This window comes from Acomys minous (assembly GCF_964271855.1).
Source record: "Acomys minous genome assembly, chromosome: 4".
In the NCBI taxonomy this organism is placed as follows: domain Eukaryota; kingdom Metazoa; phylum Chordata; class Mammalia; order Rodentia; family Muridae; genus Acomys; species Acomys minous.
In genome coordinates this window covers 100,462,786-100,481,302 of record NC_140486.1, presented here as the reverse complement: position 1 = coordinate 100,481,302, position 18,517 = coordinate 100,462,786, and the positions used below count along the sequence as shown (strand labels likewise).

The following is an 18,517-nucleotide window of genomic DNA, read 5'->3' as shown; positions in this document are numbered from 1 at the left end:
TGGTCTAGAGTGAGTTCCAGGACAAGCCAAACCAAGAGAAAGCCTGTCTCAAACCAAACCAACAAACAAAAGTCAGGCATGGTGACTCATGCTTGTAATCCTAGCTCTTGATAAAATAGACACAGGGGGGATCCCTCGAACTTGCTGGCTAGCCAGCCTAACCTAATCAGATTGTTCCAGACCAGTGAGGGACTGTCTCAAAAAGCAAGGTGGGTGGCTCCTAAGGTTGTCCCTCTATACACACATGCACCTGCACATACATGAACTCACACACACTTGTGCCAAAAATATTCCCTCCCAAGCCCAGAAAATTAAAGTCTAGATATGGGAAGTAACTTGCCTGAGGTTATGCACGGTCAGAAAGAGTAAGGACAGCAAGCAGAGATGGGGACCAGATCTCGAGTGCTAGTGTCACGTACCATACAAGTACATGTACCCTTTCCGAAGGGTGGAGCAGCATGTTGAACAGAGTTGCCAGGCTGAAAGGGACAGAATGAACACAGCCCATGGTCCTCAAAGTGGTTTAAGAGGACTCAGATTGATTTTTGAAGATTTATTATTTATACAGTATTCTGCCAGCATATGTGCCTGTGTGCCGAAAGAGGGTACCAGATGTCATTATACATGGTTGTGAGTCACCATGTGGTTGCTGGAAATTGAACTTAGGACCTTTGGAAGAACAGGTAGTGCTCTTAACCTCTGAGCCATCTCCCTAGCCCCAAAAGACTCAGGGCAGAGGCAGGCAGATCACTGCGAGTTTGAGGCCAGTCTGGTCTAAAGAGCAAGTTCCAGGTCAGCCAGGGCAACACAGAGAAACCCTGTCTTGAAAAACCAAAACAAACCAATCCCACAAAAATAAAAAAATAGTTGTCAGTAGCTGATTTAAAAAGAGAAAAAGGCTGTCCTAGACTCACTTTGTAGACCAGGCTAGCCTCAAACTCACAGTGATCCGCCTGCCTCTGCCTCCTGAGTGCTGGGATTAATTGCCATACCTGGCAAGAAAAAAATTTTTTTAACAGACAAGGCCTCATTTTACAGCCTAGGTTGGTCTCAAACTCATAGATCCATATGCTTCTGCCTCCCAAGTGCTGGAATAAAGGTTTGGTTTTTTTCCCCCCTTGGTGGTGTTTTTTTTTTTTTTTTTTTGAGACAGGGTTTCTCTGTGTAATAGCTCTGGCTGTCCTGGAACTCGCTCTGTAGCCCAGGCTGGCCTCGAACTCAGATCCGCCTGCCTCTGCCTCCCAAGTGCTGGTGTTAAAGGCGTGTGCCACCACTGCCCGGCTCTTTAAACAAAGTCAAACTTAGAGGACTAGAGAGATGGCTCAGGAGTTAAGAGCACTGGCTGTTCTTCCAGAGGAACCGGGTTCAATTCCCGGCACCCACATGGCAGCTCACAACTGTCTCTAACTCCAGTTCCAGGGGATCTGACACCCTCACACAGACATACATGCAGGTAAAATACCAATACAAATAAAATAAGAATAAATCATTAAAAAGAATTAAAAAAAAAAAAAGTCAAACTTACTGGGCCCAGGAGGGTGCCATGCATCAATCAGTCTTAGCAGTCACAGCTGTGACAAGAATATGGGAAAGGAGTTCCAGTAACAGACTTGGTACCCAGCAGCTGTTCCTACCCACTGATACCCTTATTTATACCATTCCCAAACAAGGTGCTCTACTGCCCTGCCTGGGGACTGGGGAGGCTCCCAGGAGCCTTGAGGAGAAAATGCTCAGGCCTGGGAGGCAGGTCTAATGACAGCGTAGGGAACTGGGATGCCACACCTACCTGAGCTAGAAACCCCATCTACAGTGTTTGCTAAGAAGCTGCTCAATATAGCCACTCTGGGAGTCAGAGAAATGTACCCTGGGCAACTCTACTGCAGGAGAACAGAATAAGCCTTAACCCAGGCCTTGCACACATAAGGGAAGTGTTGGACCACAGTGCTCTCCTGCCTGTACTTCCCAGTTCTGAGCTACAGGAATGTGCTACCATGCCATTTCCTTTTAAACTTTAACTTACTCATTTTAATTATTTTTAAAGATTTCAATATATATATGGGCATTTTGTTTGTACGTGTATCATGTGCATATAGTACTCCTCAAGGCCAGAAAAATCAAATAACCAGCCTTCAGCCAAGTGTGGTGGTGCACACCTTTAAAACCCAGTACTCAGAAGGCAAAAGCAGATACATTTCTGAGAGTTCAAGGCCAACCTGGTCTACATATACATAGTAAGTTCTGGGCCAGCCAAGGCTATCTAGTGAGATCTCGTTTCAAAGAAAGGTCTCCCATTTTGTTTTGTTTTGTTTTTTTTTTCCGAGACAAGGTCTCTCTGTATTGGCCTTGGCTGTCCTGGACTCGATTTGTAGATCTGCCTGCCTCCGCCTCCCAAGTACTGGGATTAAAGGTGTGTGCCACTACGCCAGGCTGGTTTCCTATTTTGGGCTAAGAATATAGTCCTGGGTTTGAACTGTGCAGCATAAAAACTGCCTGGTAGCACATGCCTGCAATTTTTTTTTCTTTTCTTGCTTTTGTTCCTCATTTGAGCATATGCCACATCTGTATGACTCATTCTGAGCAAACCCAGGGTAAGTTTGTGACCTTTGCGCTCTGGTCCTCTCCTAGGAGCACCTGTCCATTGAAGATTTCACTAAGGCATTGGGGATGACTCCAGCTGCCTTCTCTGCTCTGCCCCGATGGAAGCAACAAAATCTCAAGAAAGAAAAAGGACTATTTTGAGAAGTATAGCTCTGGCCGTCCAGCAGCCCTCCAACCCTGCCCTTGAGGAGTTTGTTCTGCCATTACTGTTTTTTGTCCTATGCCAGTTGAAAGTGTCAAATTGTATCTGTGAGCCAGTGTGACAGTCAATCCCTTATGTTTATCATAGTGACCTATTCATTCCTTCAGAAAGATGCCACAGCCCCATGGAGTCTTGTTTTTGAGTCCCCCCACTCTCCACCCCTTATAGGAGCAGTCGCACTCCAGCAGACATTAGCACGTGGCTTGTCTTTCATTTACAGCTGGGGAGTAGGGGGTGTTTGGCAGTTTGACAACATTCCTACACGATGGCCTCCTTCTCAGGTGCTAAGGACACCTCCTTTTTTTGAAAGCCCTAAAAGGAAGTATGAGTGTCAGGTGCTCTTTCACCCCTCCTCCATAGTTGAAGAGAAAGCTAAAGGCCAATGCTGGGCTTACTACAAATGTTAATCCAGAGGCCCCTGCAAAGCTTCACAGACTCCCCAAATAACACCAACCAGCAACACGGGTTTTCTACATGAAATCCAATCAGAAGCCAATAGAAGGTGATTTCCATTTAAAACAACTGGCTATTTAGTGTCCCCAGGAACATGTCCCTTTAAAGAAATAAGTCGAACTAACATAAGGTTAATAATAAAGGCTTTAATGTCTCTCACACACCCCTGAAAACAACCCAAATCTGTATAATTTAAAAAGGAAACAAGGAAAAACCTTAAAGGATACAGAGGAACAGTTCTGCTAAAACACAGATAAAGTGCCGTTCCACACAAACATCAATAATTGGAACCAGAAGTCACTCTGAACACAAAGGAAAAAAGCCACCTCACAAACTATGTGGCCAAAGCTGCCAGCAAAGTGCAGGCACCTCACTTCTGTTCCCCTCCCCAAGACATGAATAACCCACACCAAGAGGACACGCGCAGAGGCAAGGCAGCAAGGGGACAGGTGCACACCCATGACGGTCTCCCTCTTGCCCACTCTTATTCCAACTGACCTGACAACTGTCCTTTGTTTTTGCATCTAGCTTGATAGCCCTGGATCCTGACCCAGACCCTCCTCCACCTTTCTCAGGTCTGAGGACTATCTGTAACTCAAGTCCATTGTCAAGAAACTGTTTATTCATATGAGAACATCTATAATTAAAACCTCCAAACCATAGATACTTAGCACATGTGGAAAAGAAACAATTTACTAATCACATACAAATGAAAGACTGCCTCAAATCTAGTAACCAAAGCAAATCACAAAGGAGTTTACTGTGGTGACATAGAAAATAATCCCGTCACACAACTCCCAAGGCCAAGAAACTGAAGTTTTTCAATAAAATATTTCTCTAGATGATAAGACAATATAAACAGAATTATAAGTAATGCATTAAAAAGATGTTAGAGGCCAGACAACTCTTCTTGTACATCTTTGCAGAGAGATCTTCCTGTAAAGCAGGCAGAGGAATGGACACGCTGTTTTATGTAACTTGTATCAAGTGTCCCTATATGTACAAGATTCAAGTGTACTCAGACCTAGTTAAGAGATCTGCGTATGTATCTGTGGTCACACCACAGCAACTGCCATGTAGAAGGAAAAAATTCAGTTACTTTGCTGAGGTTTTAACTACTAGAGCTTTCTCCTAAGAGTTTTATACTTTGTCAAGGACAAAGATAAAAGTGTAGCTTAATATTTGCACCCAGAGTTAACCAATTTATAAGTTCTATATCTTAAAATGTACATCTACACTTGCTGTGTCTGTTACTGAGCTGTTTAGGTTAAGCCCGACCACAGAAAGTAAGCAACCAATTTGGAGTCAGAATATAAACAGAACAGTTCATGGACTCTGCTGCTGGGACAAAATTTATGAGCGTGAGTATACATATCTATCCTACAAAGCAAGGGTACAGCCTCCCCAGAGACCTAAATGATAGTCTTAGCTACCAAAATAAATATTGTTCACAAGCAGCTTTTTAACTCTGCATAACATGAGGGGAAAAACAAAATAAACTTTCTAGTTTATTTTCTCTTCTTCCAAAAAATCTTGGCTAAGATGAAAAGATTGCATAGAGTACTAATTGCTATAGAATTCCAGCTCAGTCATTTAAGGTAATGCAACCACACATTTGGCATTTTACATAGGAAGGTTATTATGCCGACTGAAGGGAACTGATGCCCTCTGCTCCTATCTAAGAATTTGTCTCTTCCTAGCCCATTATATTAGCTGCTCTATCCCCTAATTCTGTGATCACAGTGTTAAAAAAAGGGAATATATTATTTATTAATAATTTTATAATATACACAGCCAACTTAGGACAACCACTACCCTCATCAATATAGTATAGGTGAAATTGCCATTTGGAGTCAAGTGGGCAAATTAAAGGAATGAAGGTAGCAGGGAAAGGCTGACAAGGCCATAGTATGGACAGAATGTAAAATTCAAGTCCTAAATTTGCAAGTACTAACTTATTTTCAACTAACAACTCATGTTCAAGATGTGGAAGTCAAACCAAATCAGGTTCTGTGCCAAGTGTACTTCTAAGCCAACATGCACATAAGCCATGAAAACAACTCAAATGTGGCTGCCCAGGAGGCAATGCAGGCTCAGGGTGTTATTTCTATCTTCCTCCATGCCATAATGCAGAGCTCACATCAAACCTCTTACCCATTTCACCAGCTGAAAGCTCTCCAGTGCAGGACGGGAGAGAACACGCTAAAGCACAAGCCTACCATTACACTTTAGATGACCAGTCGCTTTCAAGCAAAACAAAACAAAACAACACAACGAGGCTCCTGGCAGAGGTCAAATAATAGAACTTAAAGTTAGTTTTAAACACAAGTATTTTTCTCTGTAGTAAGCTACTGCATACCCTACCTGTGCCTTTGGAACAGTCACTGTGATGATGTATGCTGGTAGATGCTAGGAGTCAGAGTTTATCAGTAGCCAACAAGCACTGAGGCACACCTGCCCGACTCAGACCTCTGGAAGAGGCGATTATCTAAGACTGCACCAAGGTTCCAAGAGTCTGCTGGAGCTCTCCCAATACAACCTTCCACAGAAGATGTTGTATCTTCAGTAATGGGTTTTAAAACCCCCTGAAAATCTGATATGGTGTCATACCTTAGAACTCACAGCACCATTAATAATAAAAAAACGGGGAAGGAAATGAATGCAGGCTTCATTTTGCTAACCTGAACTGACAATTGTTTGTATGGTTTCATTAGCTGCTTAATCAGGCAGGTTACGTTGGTTGAGTGACTAACACAGTACTTGCCAGTCACTGCCACTTGGTCTTCATCTCAGAGCACCTAGAAGTAAGAGATGTACAGTGCACCTTTGATAGCTCCTGGAATGACCCACAGCTATCCTCCTAATTCTTACCCTCTACCCTTGCAACACAGTGTTTAACTTTTAGCTTTAGCGGTCCAGAGTTTGCACTGTAAAAAGCAGCAGCATGTCTTTTGCTTTTCACTGCCTGGGAGGCAGAGATGAGCATCCTTCCATGTCAGAGAGTCCCAGTTGAATCACACTGCCTTTGAGCCTTTTATAATTGAGGTTTTAATCCATTGGGGGTCATGTCTGCTCCATAGAAAAATGATACAGAAGTAAATATGAGCTTCTAGCTTTGCCACCACAACATGGAAGAGGATGATGAACACACTGTGGAGGCATCTCTGAAAGAAAATGTCAAGTGCATAATAAATAGCAAGTGTAGGACTGTAACATTCCAAAGCACCAACAATCCGTTTTTTGTAAACTGCATGTAAACAGCACAAGTTACAAAATCAAAAGAAAAACAAAACTCAAATCAGGCTACAGAAATGCCTCTTGCAAGGAAAATAAACTGTTATTAGTGTAACTGGCTTTCCAGTAAACTTTACTCATAACAAACATATGAAAGGTTGGACTTGAGTGAAGCCACTCAAAAAAAAAAAAAAAAAAAAGTTAAAAGCCAAATGGTATGTGCATCTTCACACCTTCCTCAGTTGAATGTGCTTGGACATTTGATGTCTCCTCCAAGCAGCTGTGGCATTCATTGTGAGCAGGCATACTACTTCTGGTGGCTCATACTAGCTCTTTAAGGCCCTATTCATTCCATATATGTGTGTGGGTATGTACATATATATATTTACAACATGTATTCCTAAGACAAAAGGAAGCGTCACTCTTGTAGGAGAGAAAGAGGATAATCAGCTATAGGATGAGACCAAGGTTTCCATAAAACAGCATGGAGCGTTGCACATGACTGAATTTTGTCTTTTGGTTTGGCCCTGAGCTGTTTGTTGCTCCTGCATCAAGTAGAATTCTAAATTCTCTTCGGGCAGAAGAAAGGTGAAGTGGGTGGCAGTGAGAGAGAAATGCAGTTCATGTTGCCAGCCCAGGAGTTCGCTCCTCACGAGGCCGGACGGGCAGCTTTCCCCACTTCCACACTAAGTGCCTGACAGTTTTTTTCTGTCTCCAGCAACTCATCAAAGATCTCCCTTAAAAAACAAAGAAAGCAAAAATCAGAATTCAGTGAGAAGAGGCAAACACAGCAAGGGAAAAGTGAAACCAAACCAAACTAGGAAATGGATACTGATAAAACCTGCATAATTCTACTTGGCATTTAAATTTCATTAAATTAGCAGTTTACTTGTTGGAAGCTGACTTCTGAGAATGAGGAATTACCAGCAGTTAGCTTTAGTTTAAAATACTGTGCAGTTCTCACTCACATGATCAGACCTCACTGACAGAACTGGAAGACAAATTCATAAGATAGGTCCTAGCACAGAACAGAATTAAGTGTAATTCCCATATATCCCTGGGAGATGATAATCCGAACAGAGAAAACATTCTGGAATTATAAGGAATATCAAGAGATAAGCTCTAAGCAAAGATAAGAAGATTCTAAAACTTTCAGGAAATAAAGCAACGAGAGCATTCTATTCCCAAAGGAAGAGTCTGGGATTTCAGCCTGTCACTTCCAGCTGCTGAGTTCTTACTTGTGCATATAGAAGAAGATATAGCCACTCCGGTCTCGATCACTCTGTACCGCAGCCTCTTGGATTTTAGAGACCTCCAGGTCATTGTAAGTGAACCATGACTGTTTCTTAATGTCATACACATCGCTAATGTAATGACCTGAAACAGATAAAATCTGAAAATTAAGGTTTTCCAAATCATACATTTTTCCCTGTTACCTGAAGTTTGAGAAAAAGAAGTCATGGCCTCATTATTCTTAGCAATATTTCCTCTTTTCTTTTTTGGTTTTTCAAGACAGGGTCTCTCTGTGTAGCCTTGGCTGTCACTTTGCAGACCAGGCTGGCTTTGAACTCACAGCAATCCACCTGCCTCTGCCTCCCAAGTGCTGGGATTAAAGGCGTGCGCTACTACGCCTGGCTTCTTAGCAATATTTCTTTCTAAAATTCATTTGAAAAATATGTACAGAGAGAGTTAAAAGTAATAGTTCTTGTGTGTGTGCTCTGAAACAGAGTTACAGTTCAGCTCTTCGCCAATTGAGACAGGGTCCCTTTAGGGAGCTTGGCTAACCTTGAACTCACTTTGTACAGTTCACAAAGCCTTGAGTTTGTTTTGATTTAAACATGCTGCTTCTACTTCTCAAGTGTTTGGTATATTACAGAAATGTACCAAATTCAGAGAGACAACTTTTTACTTTATTTTTTGCATGTGTAGCACGCAATCACTTTCCACTTTAAAAAAAAATATTTTTTATTTAATTTTAATTTATGTGCGTTGGTGTGAGGGTGTCAGATTGTGGAGTTACAGATAGTTGTGGGTTTCCATATGGGTGCTGGGAATTGAACCCAGGTCCTTTTGAAGAGCAGGCAGTGCTCTTAACCACTGAGCCATCTCTCCAGCCCCACTTCCCACTTTTTTGACTGTGACGGGGTGTATTTGTTTTTTTTAAAGATTTATTTATTACCATGTATACAGTACTCTTGCCTGCATGTACACCTGCAGGCCATAAGAGGGCATCAGATCACATTGTTGATGCTTGTCAGCCACCATGTGGTTTCTAGGACTTGAACTCAGAACCTCTGGAAGAGCAGTCAGTGTTCTTAACCTCTGAGCCATCTCTCCAGCCCCGACGGGGTGTATATTAAACTCAGGGCTTGCTAATTACACTGATCTGGCTAGCTGGCTTGCCCTGGGGATCCCTTGTGTCTGTATCCAGTGAGGCTGGGATTCCAATCGGGTCACTGGAATTTTATGTGGTACTGGAATCCAAATTCTAGTCCTTACACTTGGAAGGCAAGTACTTAATACACTGAAGCATTTCCCCAGGGCAAGACAACAATCTAATAAATTTATTTGTTTGGAGGACTTTTCATCATCATTTAATAGTAGGAAAACCAAACAGTCACACCAGCTTGCATAGTCCACAGACAGCACTTAATAAAAGGGAACATTTTAAAGTTTTTCTTATCGTTTTATAGATGGGGTCTCATGTAGCCCAGAACTCTTCTACCTCCACTGTATCAATACTGGGATCACAGATGTGTTTCCCACTTTCTAGTTTATACAGCGGTGGGGACAAAGCCCAGGGCTTCCTGTATGTTATTAGGCAAGCACTTTATCAATTGCAACCATAGCCTCTTAAGTTTCTTTCTTTCTTTTTCTTAAAGATTTATTTATTTATTTATTTAAGTTTTTCAAAACAGTATTTATCTTGTAGTCCTGGACTCTGTTGGCAGACCAGGCTGGCCTTGAACTCAGAGATCCGCCTGCCTCTGCCTTCTGAGTGCTGGGATTGAAGGCATGTGTCACCATGCCCAGCTAAGATTTATTTCTTTTATGTGTATGAGTGCTCTATTTGCATGTATGTCTGCATGCCAGAAGAGGGCATCAGATCACATTATAGAAGGTTGTGAGCTACTATGTGGTTGCTGGGAATTGAACTCAGAAATTCTGGAAGAGCAGTCAGTACTCTTAACTGCTGAGCCATTTCTTTAACCTCTTTAACTTTTCTTAATGTAGTCAAGCTACACCCAACAAAGACAGAAAAATAATAACCTAAGGGGCAAATGGCCACATTTGTTGTTAACATTGCTGAAATCATGATGTCCATTTACCTGAGGAAGAGGTGCTCCCAATGTGACTGACAACACTGATGAGCCGATAGGAATGAGGAAGATTTCCTGTCTGAAAACAGAAGTGGGCATAACTTTATATGAATATAAATAGAATACTGAATTTAAATTTATTAACCAAAAGTGATATAAATAATCTTCAGTGCATAGTGTAGTAAGTCAGTAGCAAGTTTCAGTGGTTAAGTGCTTATAAACCTTAGTGTAAAAATAATATCTCCAGGGAATTATTCTAAGAAAATAATTTAAAAGAAAGACATATACTTGGGATTAGAGAGGTGGCTTAGCAGTCAAGAGCATTCTATACTTACAGAGGACCCAATTTTAGTTTCCAGCATCTACATAGGCACAACTGCCTATAAAACTCGAGCTCCCCAGAATCTGAGGCCCTCTTCTGGCCCTCACAGTACACACACAGAATTAAAAAAAAAAAAAAGAAAAAAAGAAAAAAAAAAGTATACTTGGGGGGCCTGCACACACGGTTGTACCAACCAAGTACAATGCATGCAGTAAACCTAGACTCCCAGTTCAGATCTAGCCAATGGACAGCCCATTCTCCATGGTTGTAGAGGAGAGTGGGGACTGACTCTGACATGAACTCTAGTGCCCCTGACTTGATCACTTCCCCTTGGTGGAGAGGCCCAGTGGACACAAAGAGGAAGGGGAAGCAGGCTACCCAGATGAGACCTGATAGGCTGTGGTCATATGGTAGGGGAGGAGGTCCCCTTCTGTCACAGGCCTAGGGGAGGGGAAGAGGGCGAAAGGGGGGGGGGGGGGAAACAGGAAGATAGAAGTGAGGGAACAACATTTGGGATGTTATCTGAATAAATTATAATCAATTAAAATAAAAAAAGAAAATGTTTAAAAAGTATACTTTATATGTATTAAACTACTCACTGTAGCATTATAATATATGTTAGAATATATCCAATAAGAGTTGACAAATGAGTGGTAGATCAATTATGTTATTCAGCTTTATAGAAAAGTTATGTTCATTAGCTTGTTTTTCAAATCCATATGAATGTACATATAACTACAGTTCTACATAAGCAGTTATGCTCAATTACATATTGAACAACAAAAGAATACAAAGTTGTGGTGCTACTGTAATAATTATGGATAGATTTCTATATTTTAATTATTGTATTAAAATATTGTTAATAAAATGAAAAGTAAAATTAGTACACTATAGACTGTACAATAAAGTCAAACCTGAAGGAATACGGCTATAAGTAAATAAAAAACCATTAGCACCAGGCAATGGTGGCATATGCCTTTAATTCCAGCAGTTGGGAGGAAGTAGGCAGACCTCTCTGAGTTCAAGGCCAGCCTGGTTTACAGAGTGAGTTCCAGGACAGCCAGGGCTACACAGAGAGATCCTGTTTTGAAACAACCCCCCAAAAGCCATTATTAAGTTCATAATTTTGTTTTTGTTTTTTGAGACAGGGTTTCTCTTGTAGTCCTGGCTGTCTCAGACTTGCTTTGTAGACCAGGCTGGCCTAGAACTCACAGGTATCCGCCTGCCTCTGCCTCCCTAGTGCTGGGATTAAAGGCGTATGCCACCACACCCAGCCACAAAATAAAGTTTAAAAAACAAAACAACAGAACTTAAAACAACAAGCAAACTTTTTTCCTTTGGATATAGGATATTTCTCTGTAGTCCATACTGACCTTGAACCCCTTTTGCCTCAACCGTCCAGGTAATAAGATTATAGACATGAGTCACTATGACAAACAAATAGTATTTAACAAGCAGAATAAAAATTTGCTTAGGTCATAATATTTTTAAGCACACATGAGGATGGGAATGACAATATATTAATAGTTTAGAATCCCAAGTTTTATACCTACATACATACATTACATATGTGTGTGTGTGTGTATATATATATATATAAAAACATCGCCCCCCCACCCTGAGACTTTTTTTTTCTTGGAAGCTTGGCTGTCTTGAATTCACTTTTGTACATTAGGCTGGCCTTGAACTCACAGAGATCATTTGCTTCTGCCTCCCAGAAGTAATTAATATTTTGGAGGAAAAACAATTATTTAAGAAAAGAGGGGCTGGAGAGATGGCTCAGCTGTTAAGAGCACTGACTGCTCTTCCAGAGGTCATGAGTTCAATACCCAGCAACCACAAGGTGGCTCACAGGCATCTATGTGATCTGGTGCCCTCTTCTGGCCTGAAGGTGTACATGCAGGCAGAACACTATATCCATCCATCCATCCATCCATCTTAAAAAAAAAAAAAAAAGCAAAGAGAACGATGTTGATTTGGTAACATGCCTTTAATCCCATCCCTTAGGAGGTAGAGGCGATCTCTCTGAGTTCCCTGCCAGCCTGGTCTACAGAGTGACTTACAGGACAGCCAGGACTACAAAGTGAGACTGTTACAAACAAACAAACAAACAAACAAACAAACAAACAAGTGGGGGCAGGGGAAGATACCAATGTGTTTACTATTACAGAATCAATTGAATTAATAGTTTTCACTAGGTGTAAAGATATACTTGGTAGAACTAATGGTAATGTATTTATATCTTCATTTATATGGATATACATGTTCTTATCTAACAAGAACAGAAAACAGTCAAGATGTTGTTTTGTCTGAAAAAAAAATGAGGAGGAAAAGATAAGAGAAAATGAAGATGCTTTGACAGCTGCTGAGGGGCAGAAGCTGTGCTATACTGAAGGGAGGGAGCAGAAGGCACACTGACAGTCTCACCAACCATACCTCAGCATTTCTTTTCAGCTCCTCGGCTTCAGCTTCTGTGTACTCCATATCAAAAACATCCTCATTTCCAGAGTCCTCATCTGAGCCCAGGGAATCCAGAAAAGAGTTGTTAAACTCTGAAGAACAGAAAGATGGGTCTTGTAAAAGTTCTTAGAATAGACATAAGATGACTGGGAAGATAAAACAGCTGGAGACAGGGCTAGACTTGAGGGCGTCCACCCTAACACCAGGGAGAGGGAAGTAAGAAGATAACAGGTTTGAGGGCATTCCGGACTATAAAACTAAAACATGTCTCAAAAGGCCAAAAACAAAACAACACAAAACCCAGGGGCTTGAGGTACTCATCATCACCCTAAAACAACATAAAATGTTGTATCAACAGGGTTCCAGTTCACTCAGCCATCTATGAAAGAAGTCCCTCCTCTTATTTTCTGTGTCTGTGAAAGTTCAGGTGACTGCATGTGTATGTAGGTAGAGGTTAATCTATAGATTTGTTCCTTAGGAGCCTTCTACTTTATTTTTTCCAATTAATTCTTATGTATATGGGCGTCTTATCTGTATGTATTATCTGTGTACCACATGCATGCCTGGTGCCCTCAGAGGAGAGAATCGGGTGAGATCTCCTGGAATTAGTTACACATGATTGTGAACTGCCAAGTGGGTGCTAGTAATTGAACCTGGGTTCTCTGCAAGAGCAGGCAGTGTTCTTAAGTACTAAGCCATCTTTCCAACCCCTCTACCTGGATTTTTTTTTTAAAGACAATGTTTCTCTATGTAACAGCCCTGGCTGTCTTGGAACTCTTGGTAGACAAAGCTGGCCTTGAACTCACAGCGATCCACTTGCCTCTGCCCCCTGAGTGCTGGGATTAAAGGTGTGCACCACCACACCCAGCCTTCTACCTGGATTTTTAAAGATAAGGTCTCTCACTAGAACTTGGGCTCTAGTGATAGTGTCTCCACCTTCCTGACACTGTGATTACAAGTATGCTTTCACCTAGCTTCACCTAGCTGAGGAGTCATCAACAGTTTTACCCAGTCGTGAAGCTATGTGAGCTACAGTAGCAACTGTCATGGTAAGATATGCCCATGGGTGCAATAGTGGCACAAATGTTATGGTGGTATCCAACTGCTTCTTAAACTAGATTTAAGGCCTATTCCACAGGAGGAAACTCATACTAGGCACTATAAATCTGACCAAGAAATAATGCCTGGGGAGCTTTTAGACCCAGGGGTAAACCTATTACTATTAGTTTGCTAAATGGATATAATATCAAACTGCCTTTTAAATCTGGGTGCCTACTGATTAATACAGCTATCAATCCTCATCAGAGATGCTTCTTTCTTCTTTTTTTTTAAAGACAGGGTTTCTCTGTGTAGTCTTGGTTGGCCTGGACTTGTTTTGTAGACCAGGCTGGCCTGGAACTCAAGAGATCTGTCTGCCTCTGCCTCCCGAGTGCTGGAACTACAGGTGTGTGCCACTGTGCCCAGCCCCAGAGACATTTCTATGTATCCAGCCACAAATGGGACATCTACACTACACTACCTGCACCTAAGGCTCAGGGACCACACAGAAGGGATGGCAAGACTAAGACCCCAGAGGTTAAGACTGGAGTGAAACAGTGTCTTTAAACATGTCAGGCTACTCTACTTATGAACCCACAGAAGCTATAATTGCTTGGCCAAGATCAAGGCAATCAACATTATAGCATGGAGTGGTGTGTTGGTTTGAATGAGAATGACAACCATAGGCTCATATGTTTAAACACTTGGTCTCTATTTGGTGGAACTACTAGTTTGGAAAGGATTAGGAGGTGGATATAGTCTTGTTGGAGGAGGTACATCACGGGACAGATTTTGAGGTACCATTCCCCAGTGTGTTGCCTGTTCTGGCTCATAGTTGTGGATTAAGATGTGAGCTCTCAGCTGGGTGTGGTGATGCATGTCTGTAATCCCAGCAGAGGCAGGAGGATCTCTGTGAATTTGAGGTCTACAGAGTGATTCCAGGACAGCCAGGGCTATACACTGAGAATTCCTATCTCGAAAAACTTAAAAACAAACAAACAAACAAACAAACAAACAAATGTGATTGGCTATATAGAAAACATGAAGTTGGTGGGGGGCTATAGGGTCATGGGGATAGATCTGGGAGAAATAAGGGGGAGGGCTGGGGTATGAATATGACTGAAATACACTGTATGCATGTATGCAATTTTCAAAGAATTACAGAGAATATTATAGTAAACAAGTACATATCATTAAGTGGGTGCTGGAGATTGAACTCAGGTTCTCATGCTTGTAGAGCAAGCAGGCCCAGACTTTTGTTTGGAATATACCGACATGATAAAGGTATTTTAGACATTAAGAGGATCCAGGTTCAGTTTCCAGCACCCACATGACAACTCACAACAGTTGGTAACTCCAGCTCCAGTTCTTTAACCTCCATAGGCACATACATACTTATGCACATAGATGTAGGCAAAACACTCAAAAAATGTAGCAGGGGTGGTGTGGTGCACACCTGTAATCCCTGCACTTGGGAGGCAGAAGCAGGAGGATCTCTGTGAGTTTGAGTCCAGCCTGGTCTATAGAGTGAGTTCCAGGACAGACTACACAGAGAAACCCTGTCTAGGAAAACAAACAAAGAAACAAAAAGGTTATCTAACCATAAGAAATTAATAAACCGAAAAAGAATACATAATTAAACAGCTAATCCAAGTTCACTTCCTGCAGTGCTCTCCTCACCCCCAAAAGAGGCCAAACTAGGTAGGCCTCTAACTGTAGCACTCAGAAGGCAGAGGCAGACAAACTTCTCTGAGTTCAAGGCCAACCTGATCTATATACAGAATTCCAGGCTAGTCAGGGTTACATAAAGAGACCCTACTTCAAAAAACAAAACAAAACAAAAACAAAAAACAACAAAAAGGGCCACAGAAAAGCCAATAACCTTTTTAAAAATATGAAATAAGTTCTTAAAATATAACAAAAAGAGCTGGGTGTGGTGGCACATGCCTTTAATCCCAGCACTTGGGAGGCAGAGGCAGGCATAGCATTTTGAGTTAAGGCCAGCCTAGTCTACAAAACTAGTCCAGGATGGCCAGGGCCACACAGAGAAACCCTGTCTTGAAAAACAAAACAAAACAAACAAACAAAAAGAGGGTGTGTGTGTGGCTCAGAGGTTAAGTGTACTGATTGCTTTTCCAGAGGTCCCAAGTTCAATTTTCAGCAACCACATGGTGGCTCACAACTATCTATGTGATCTAATGCCCTCTTCTGGTGTGCAGGTCTGTAGGCAGAGCACTGTATACATTAAAATAAATAAGTAAATAAATAAATAAATAAAATAACATAAAGATGGAAATTTAACTTTAGTTCTTAAATTTCACCCCAAACATACAAATTCAGTTTACAAGTCATTTTCATTAATGGTTCTACATAAAGATTTTGTAAATACGGCCAGGCGTGGTGGCGCACGCCTTTAATCCCAGCACTTGGGAGGCAGAGGCAGGCGGATCACTGGAGTTTTGAGGCCAGCCTGGTCTACAAAGCAAGTCCAGGACAGCCAAGGCTACACAGAGAGACCCTGTCTCAAAAAACCAAAAAAAGTTAGAACAAAGGTAAAAGATTTTAAAAATTCCTCAGAAACCTGAATAGCCCCAAGAATAAGAGTTGCAGGAACAGTGGCTCACACCTTGCATTTTCAGCACTTGGGAGGTAGAATGCAAGTTGATTGCTGTGAATTCAAGGTCAGCCTGGGTTAGAGTAAGACTCAAAGTTGGTTTAAATTTGATCTGTTCTGTGTTCACAGGTTACACTATCACTTTAGCCCCCTAGTCTTAATTATGAACTAACAGTAAGGCTTAGTGGATACAGGAAACAAAGTTTTAACAAGGACTATACAGACCAAACAAACCAGATAGAGCAAGCTAAAGGAAACAATCTACTCAGGGGAGAAAACACTAAGCCAATTAACTGTATTTATGGCCTCATAGTTCAGAAATCACTCCAGTGAAACAAATAAATATAAGGCATAAAAGAACAACCATAAAACAAAACATCTCTTGACAAGTGAGCATAGATGATAGAAACTCCGAAGTTTGGAGTTGGGTAAGGTTGGAGAAGCTTTCCAGACAGCACACCAAAAACACAAAAACACCCAGCCTGGTCTACAACTTGAGTCCAGGACAGCCAATGCCACACAGAGGAAACCCTGTCTTGAAAAAACAAACAAACAAACAAACAAAAAAGAAACAAAAAGACATTATATGGGTGCTGGAAATCAAACCTGGGACCTCTGGAATAGCAATCAGTTCCCTTAATGACTGAATTATCTCTCCAGCCCCAAGAACAACAACAACAATAATAAATGAACATATATGCAAAAGCTAACAAAAATATTACTACAGTGATTTTCTCTAAGAAGGAAACAGACATAAGGGTCTTCCTCTGTACCTAGGAAGTATTCAAATTTGTTACTACACTTAAAAAAAATTAAACAAAATAAAAAAACCACTTTAGGGCTGGGGATTTAGCTCAATTGGCAGAATGTCTGCTTAGAACACACAGATAAGGCCTTGCATGTGATCCCCACACTTAGTAGGATCAAGGCCATCCTTGGCTACAGAGTGTTCCAAAGATAGCTTAGGCTAAATGACACTTTGTTTAAAAAAAAAAAGTTTAAAATGTTCTTTTATGTATTAATGTATTTTCCATTAAAAATTATAGTTAAATATTCTCCATACCTTGAAGACTTAGCTCTGTGGCCCTTTTGATGTCATCATCTTCTTTTTGTTCCCAAGCCTCCTAAAGAGATAAGAACAGAAACTAAGTTGTGAAGAGGCACTGAGACTCAGCTGGTTCAGGGAGGACTAGCTACTCTGCAAACATGTGCTGACCATGCCTTCTCTAGCTCATGGACCACAGCCTATGAGGACTGTAGAACAGAAGCTTGTCTTTTTCATTACTATCCTCTTAAAACATAACACTGGGGCTAATACACTCTATTTCCTCATCAGTAATATTAGCTTGCCAACCCAAAGTCATTCAGTGTGACTGTATGATGTAATTTCTTTTTAATGTATAAAATACTTGGCACATAATCCATACCTAGCAAACTCCTTACTTTCTTTTTCCTGGACTTAGCATTTACACTTTCTATGATGTAGATGTAAACACTCCTACACTACGAAGAATGCAGTTACCTTTTTTCAATAACTAACTATATGCAGAATAGTACAAAACTGGCTCTCCTGAGAGGATGATGAACCCCCCCCTACCTAGAAGATACTCACAACCTGTATGTGACAGGAGAATGAACAATGTTTCCACAAGCTATTGAATCATCTATTTTTACTTTATTCTACTAAATAAACCAGATTCACAAGAGATGCTTTGTAGCAATACTAAATGAAGGCCCTTGACTGTCATTTTTCTGAAATATCAAAAGTACTCTTAGAAAAAAATGTAAATAAACTGAGTAGTGCTGGCACTAACCTTTTTCTTCTTCTTCTTTTTTTTTTTTTTAAGAGACAGGGTTTCTTTGTGTAGCCTTGGCTGTCCTGGACTGCATTTGTAGCCCAGGCTGGCTTCCAAGTCACAGAGATCGGCCTGCCTCTGGCTCCCCCTGGCCCCCTGAGTGCTGGGATTAAAGGCGTGCACCAACATGTCTGGCTAGTGGCACATGCCTTTAATCCCAGCACTTGGGAGACCCAGGTAGGCGAATCTCTGGGTTTAAGGCCAGTCTGGTCTACAGAGTTAGTTGCAGGACGGCCAGTACTACACAGAGAAACCCTGTCTCAAACAAAACAAACAAACAAACAAACAAACAACAAAAAGAACAGAAAAAGTAATTAAAAATATGTTTAAGTGGGGCTGGGGAGATGGCTCAGAGGTTAAAACATTGGCTGCTCTTCCAGAGGTCCTGAGTTTAATTTCCACAACCACATGGTGGCTCAT

At 41.3% G+C, this 18,517-nt stretch overlaps 2 protein-coding genes across 11 annotated transcripts in view; one reads left to right on the top strand and one right to left on the bottom strand.

The window, feature by feature from the left end:
- The window catches only part of VIL1 (villin 1), a 30,257-nt gene extending 27,399 nt beyond the window's left edge, over nucleotides 1–2,858 (top strand). For both annotated transcript variants that reach the window (XM_084778489.1, XM_084778488.1), the window contains exon 20: nucleotides 2,626–2,858. In XM_084778489.1, coding sequence (XP_084634615.1) covers nucleotides 2,626–2,739 — 114 coding nt within the window. In that variant the 3' untranslated portion in view covers nucleotides 2,740–2,858. The remainder of the gene's footprint in view (nucleotides 1–2,625) is intronic.
- Nucleotides 2,859–3,379: 521 nt separating this feature from the next.
- USP37 (ubiquitin specific peptidase 37) overlaps nucleotides 3,380–18,517 on the bottom strand; it is an 89,031-nt gene continuing 73,893 nt past the window's right edge. For 8 of the 9 annotated variants that reach the window (XM_084778471.1, XM_084778469.1, XM_084778467.1 and 5 more), the window contains 5 exons: nucleotides 17,305–17,365; nucleotides 12,566–12,681; nucleotides 9,817–9,886; nucleotides 7,726–7,864; nucleotides 3,380–7,224 (listed from right to left, as the gene is read on the bottom strand). In XM_084778471.1, coding sequence (XP_084634597.1) covers nucleotides 7,137–7,224; nucleotides 7,726–7,864; nucleotides 9,817–9,886; nucleotides 12,566–12,681; nucleotides 17,305–17,365 — 474 coding nt within the window. In that variant the 3' untranslated portion in view covers nucleotides 3,380–7,136. The remainder of the gene's footprint in view (nucleotides 7,225–7,725; nucleotides 7,865–9,816; nucleotides 9,887–12,565; nucleotides 12,682–17,304; nucleotides 17,366–18,517) is intronic. The other variant, XM_084778472.1, reaches the window with a different exon arrangement.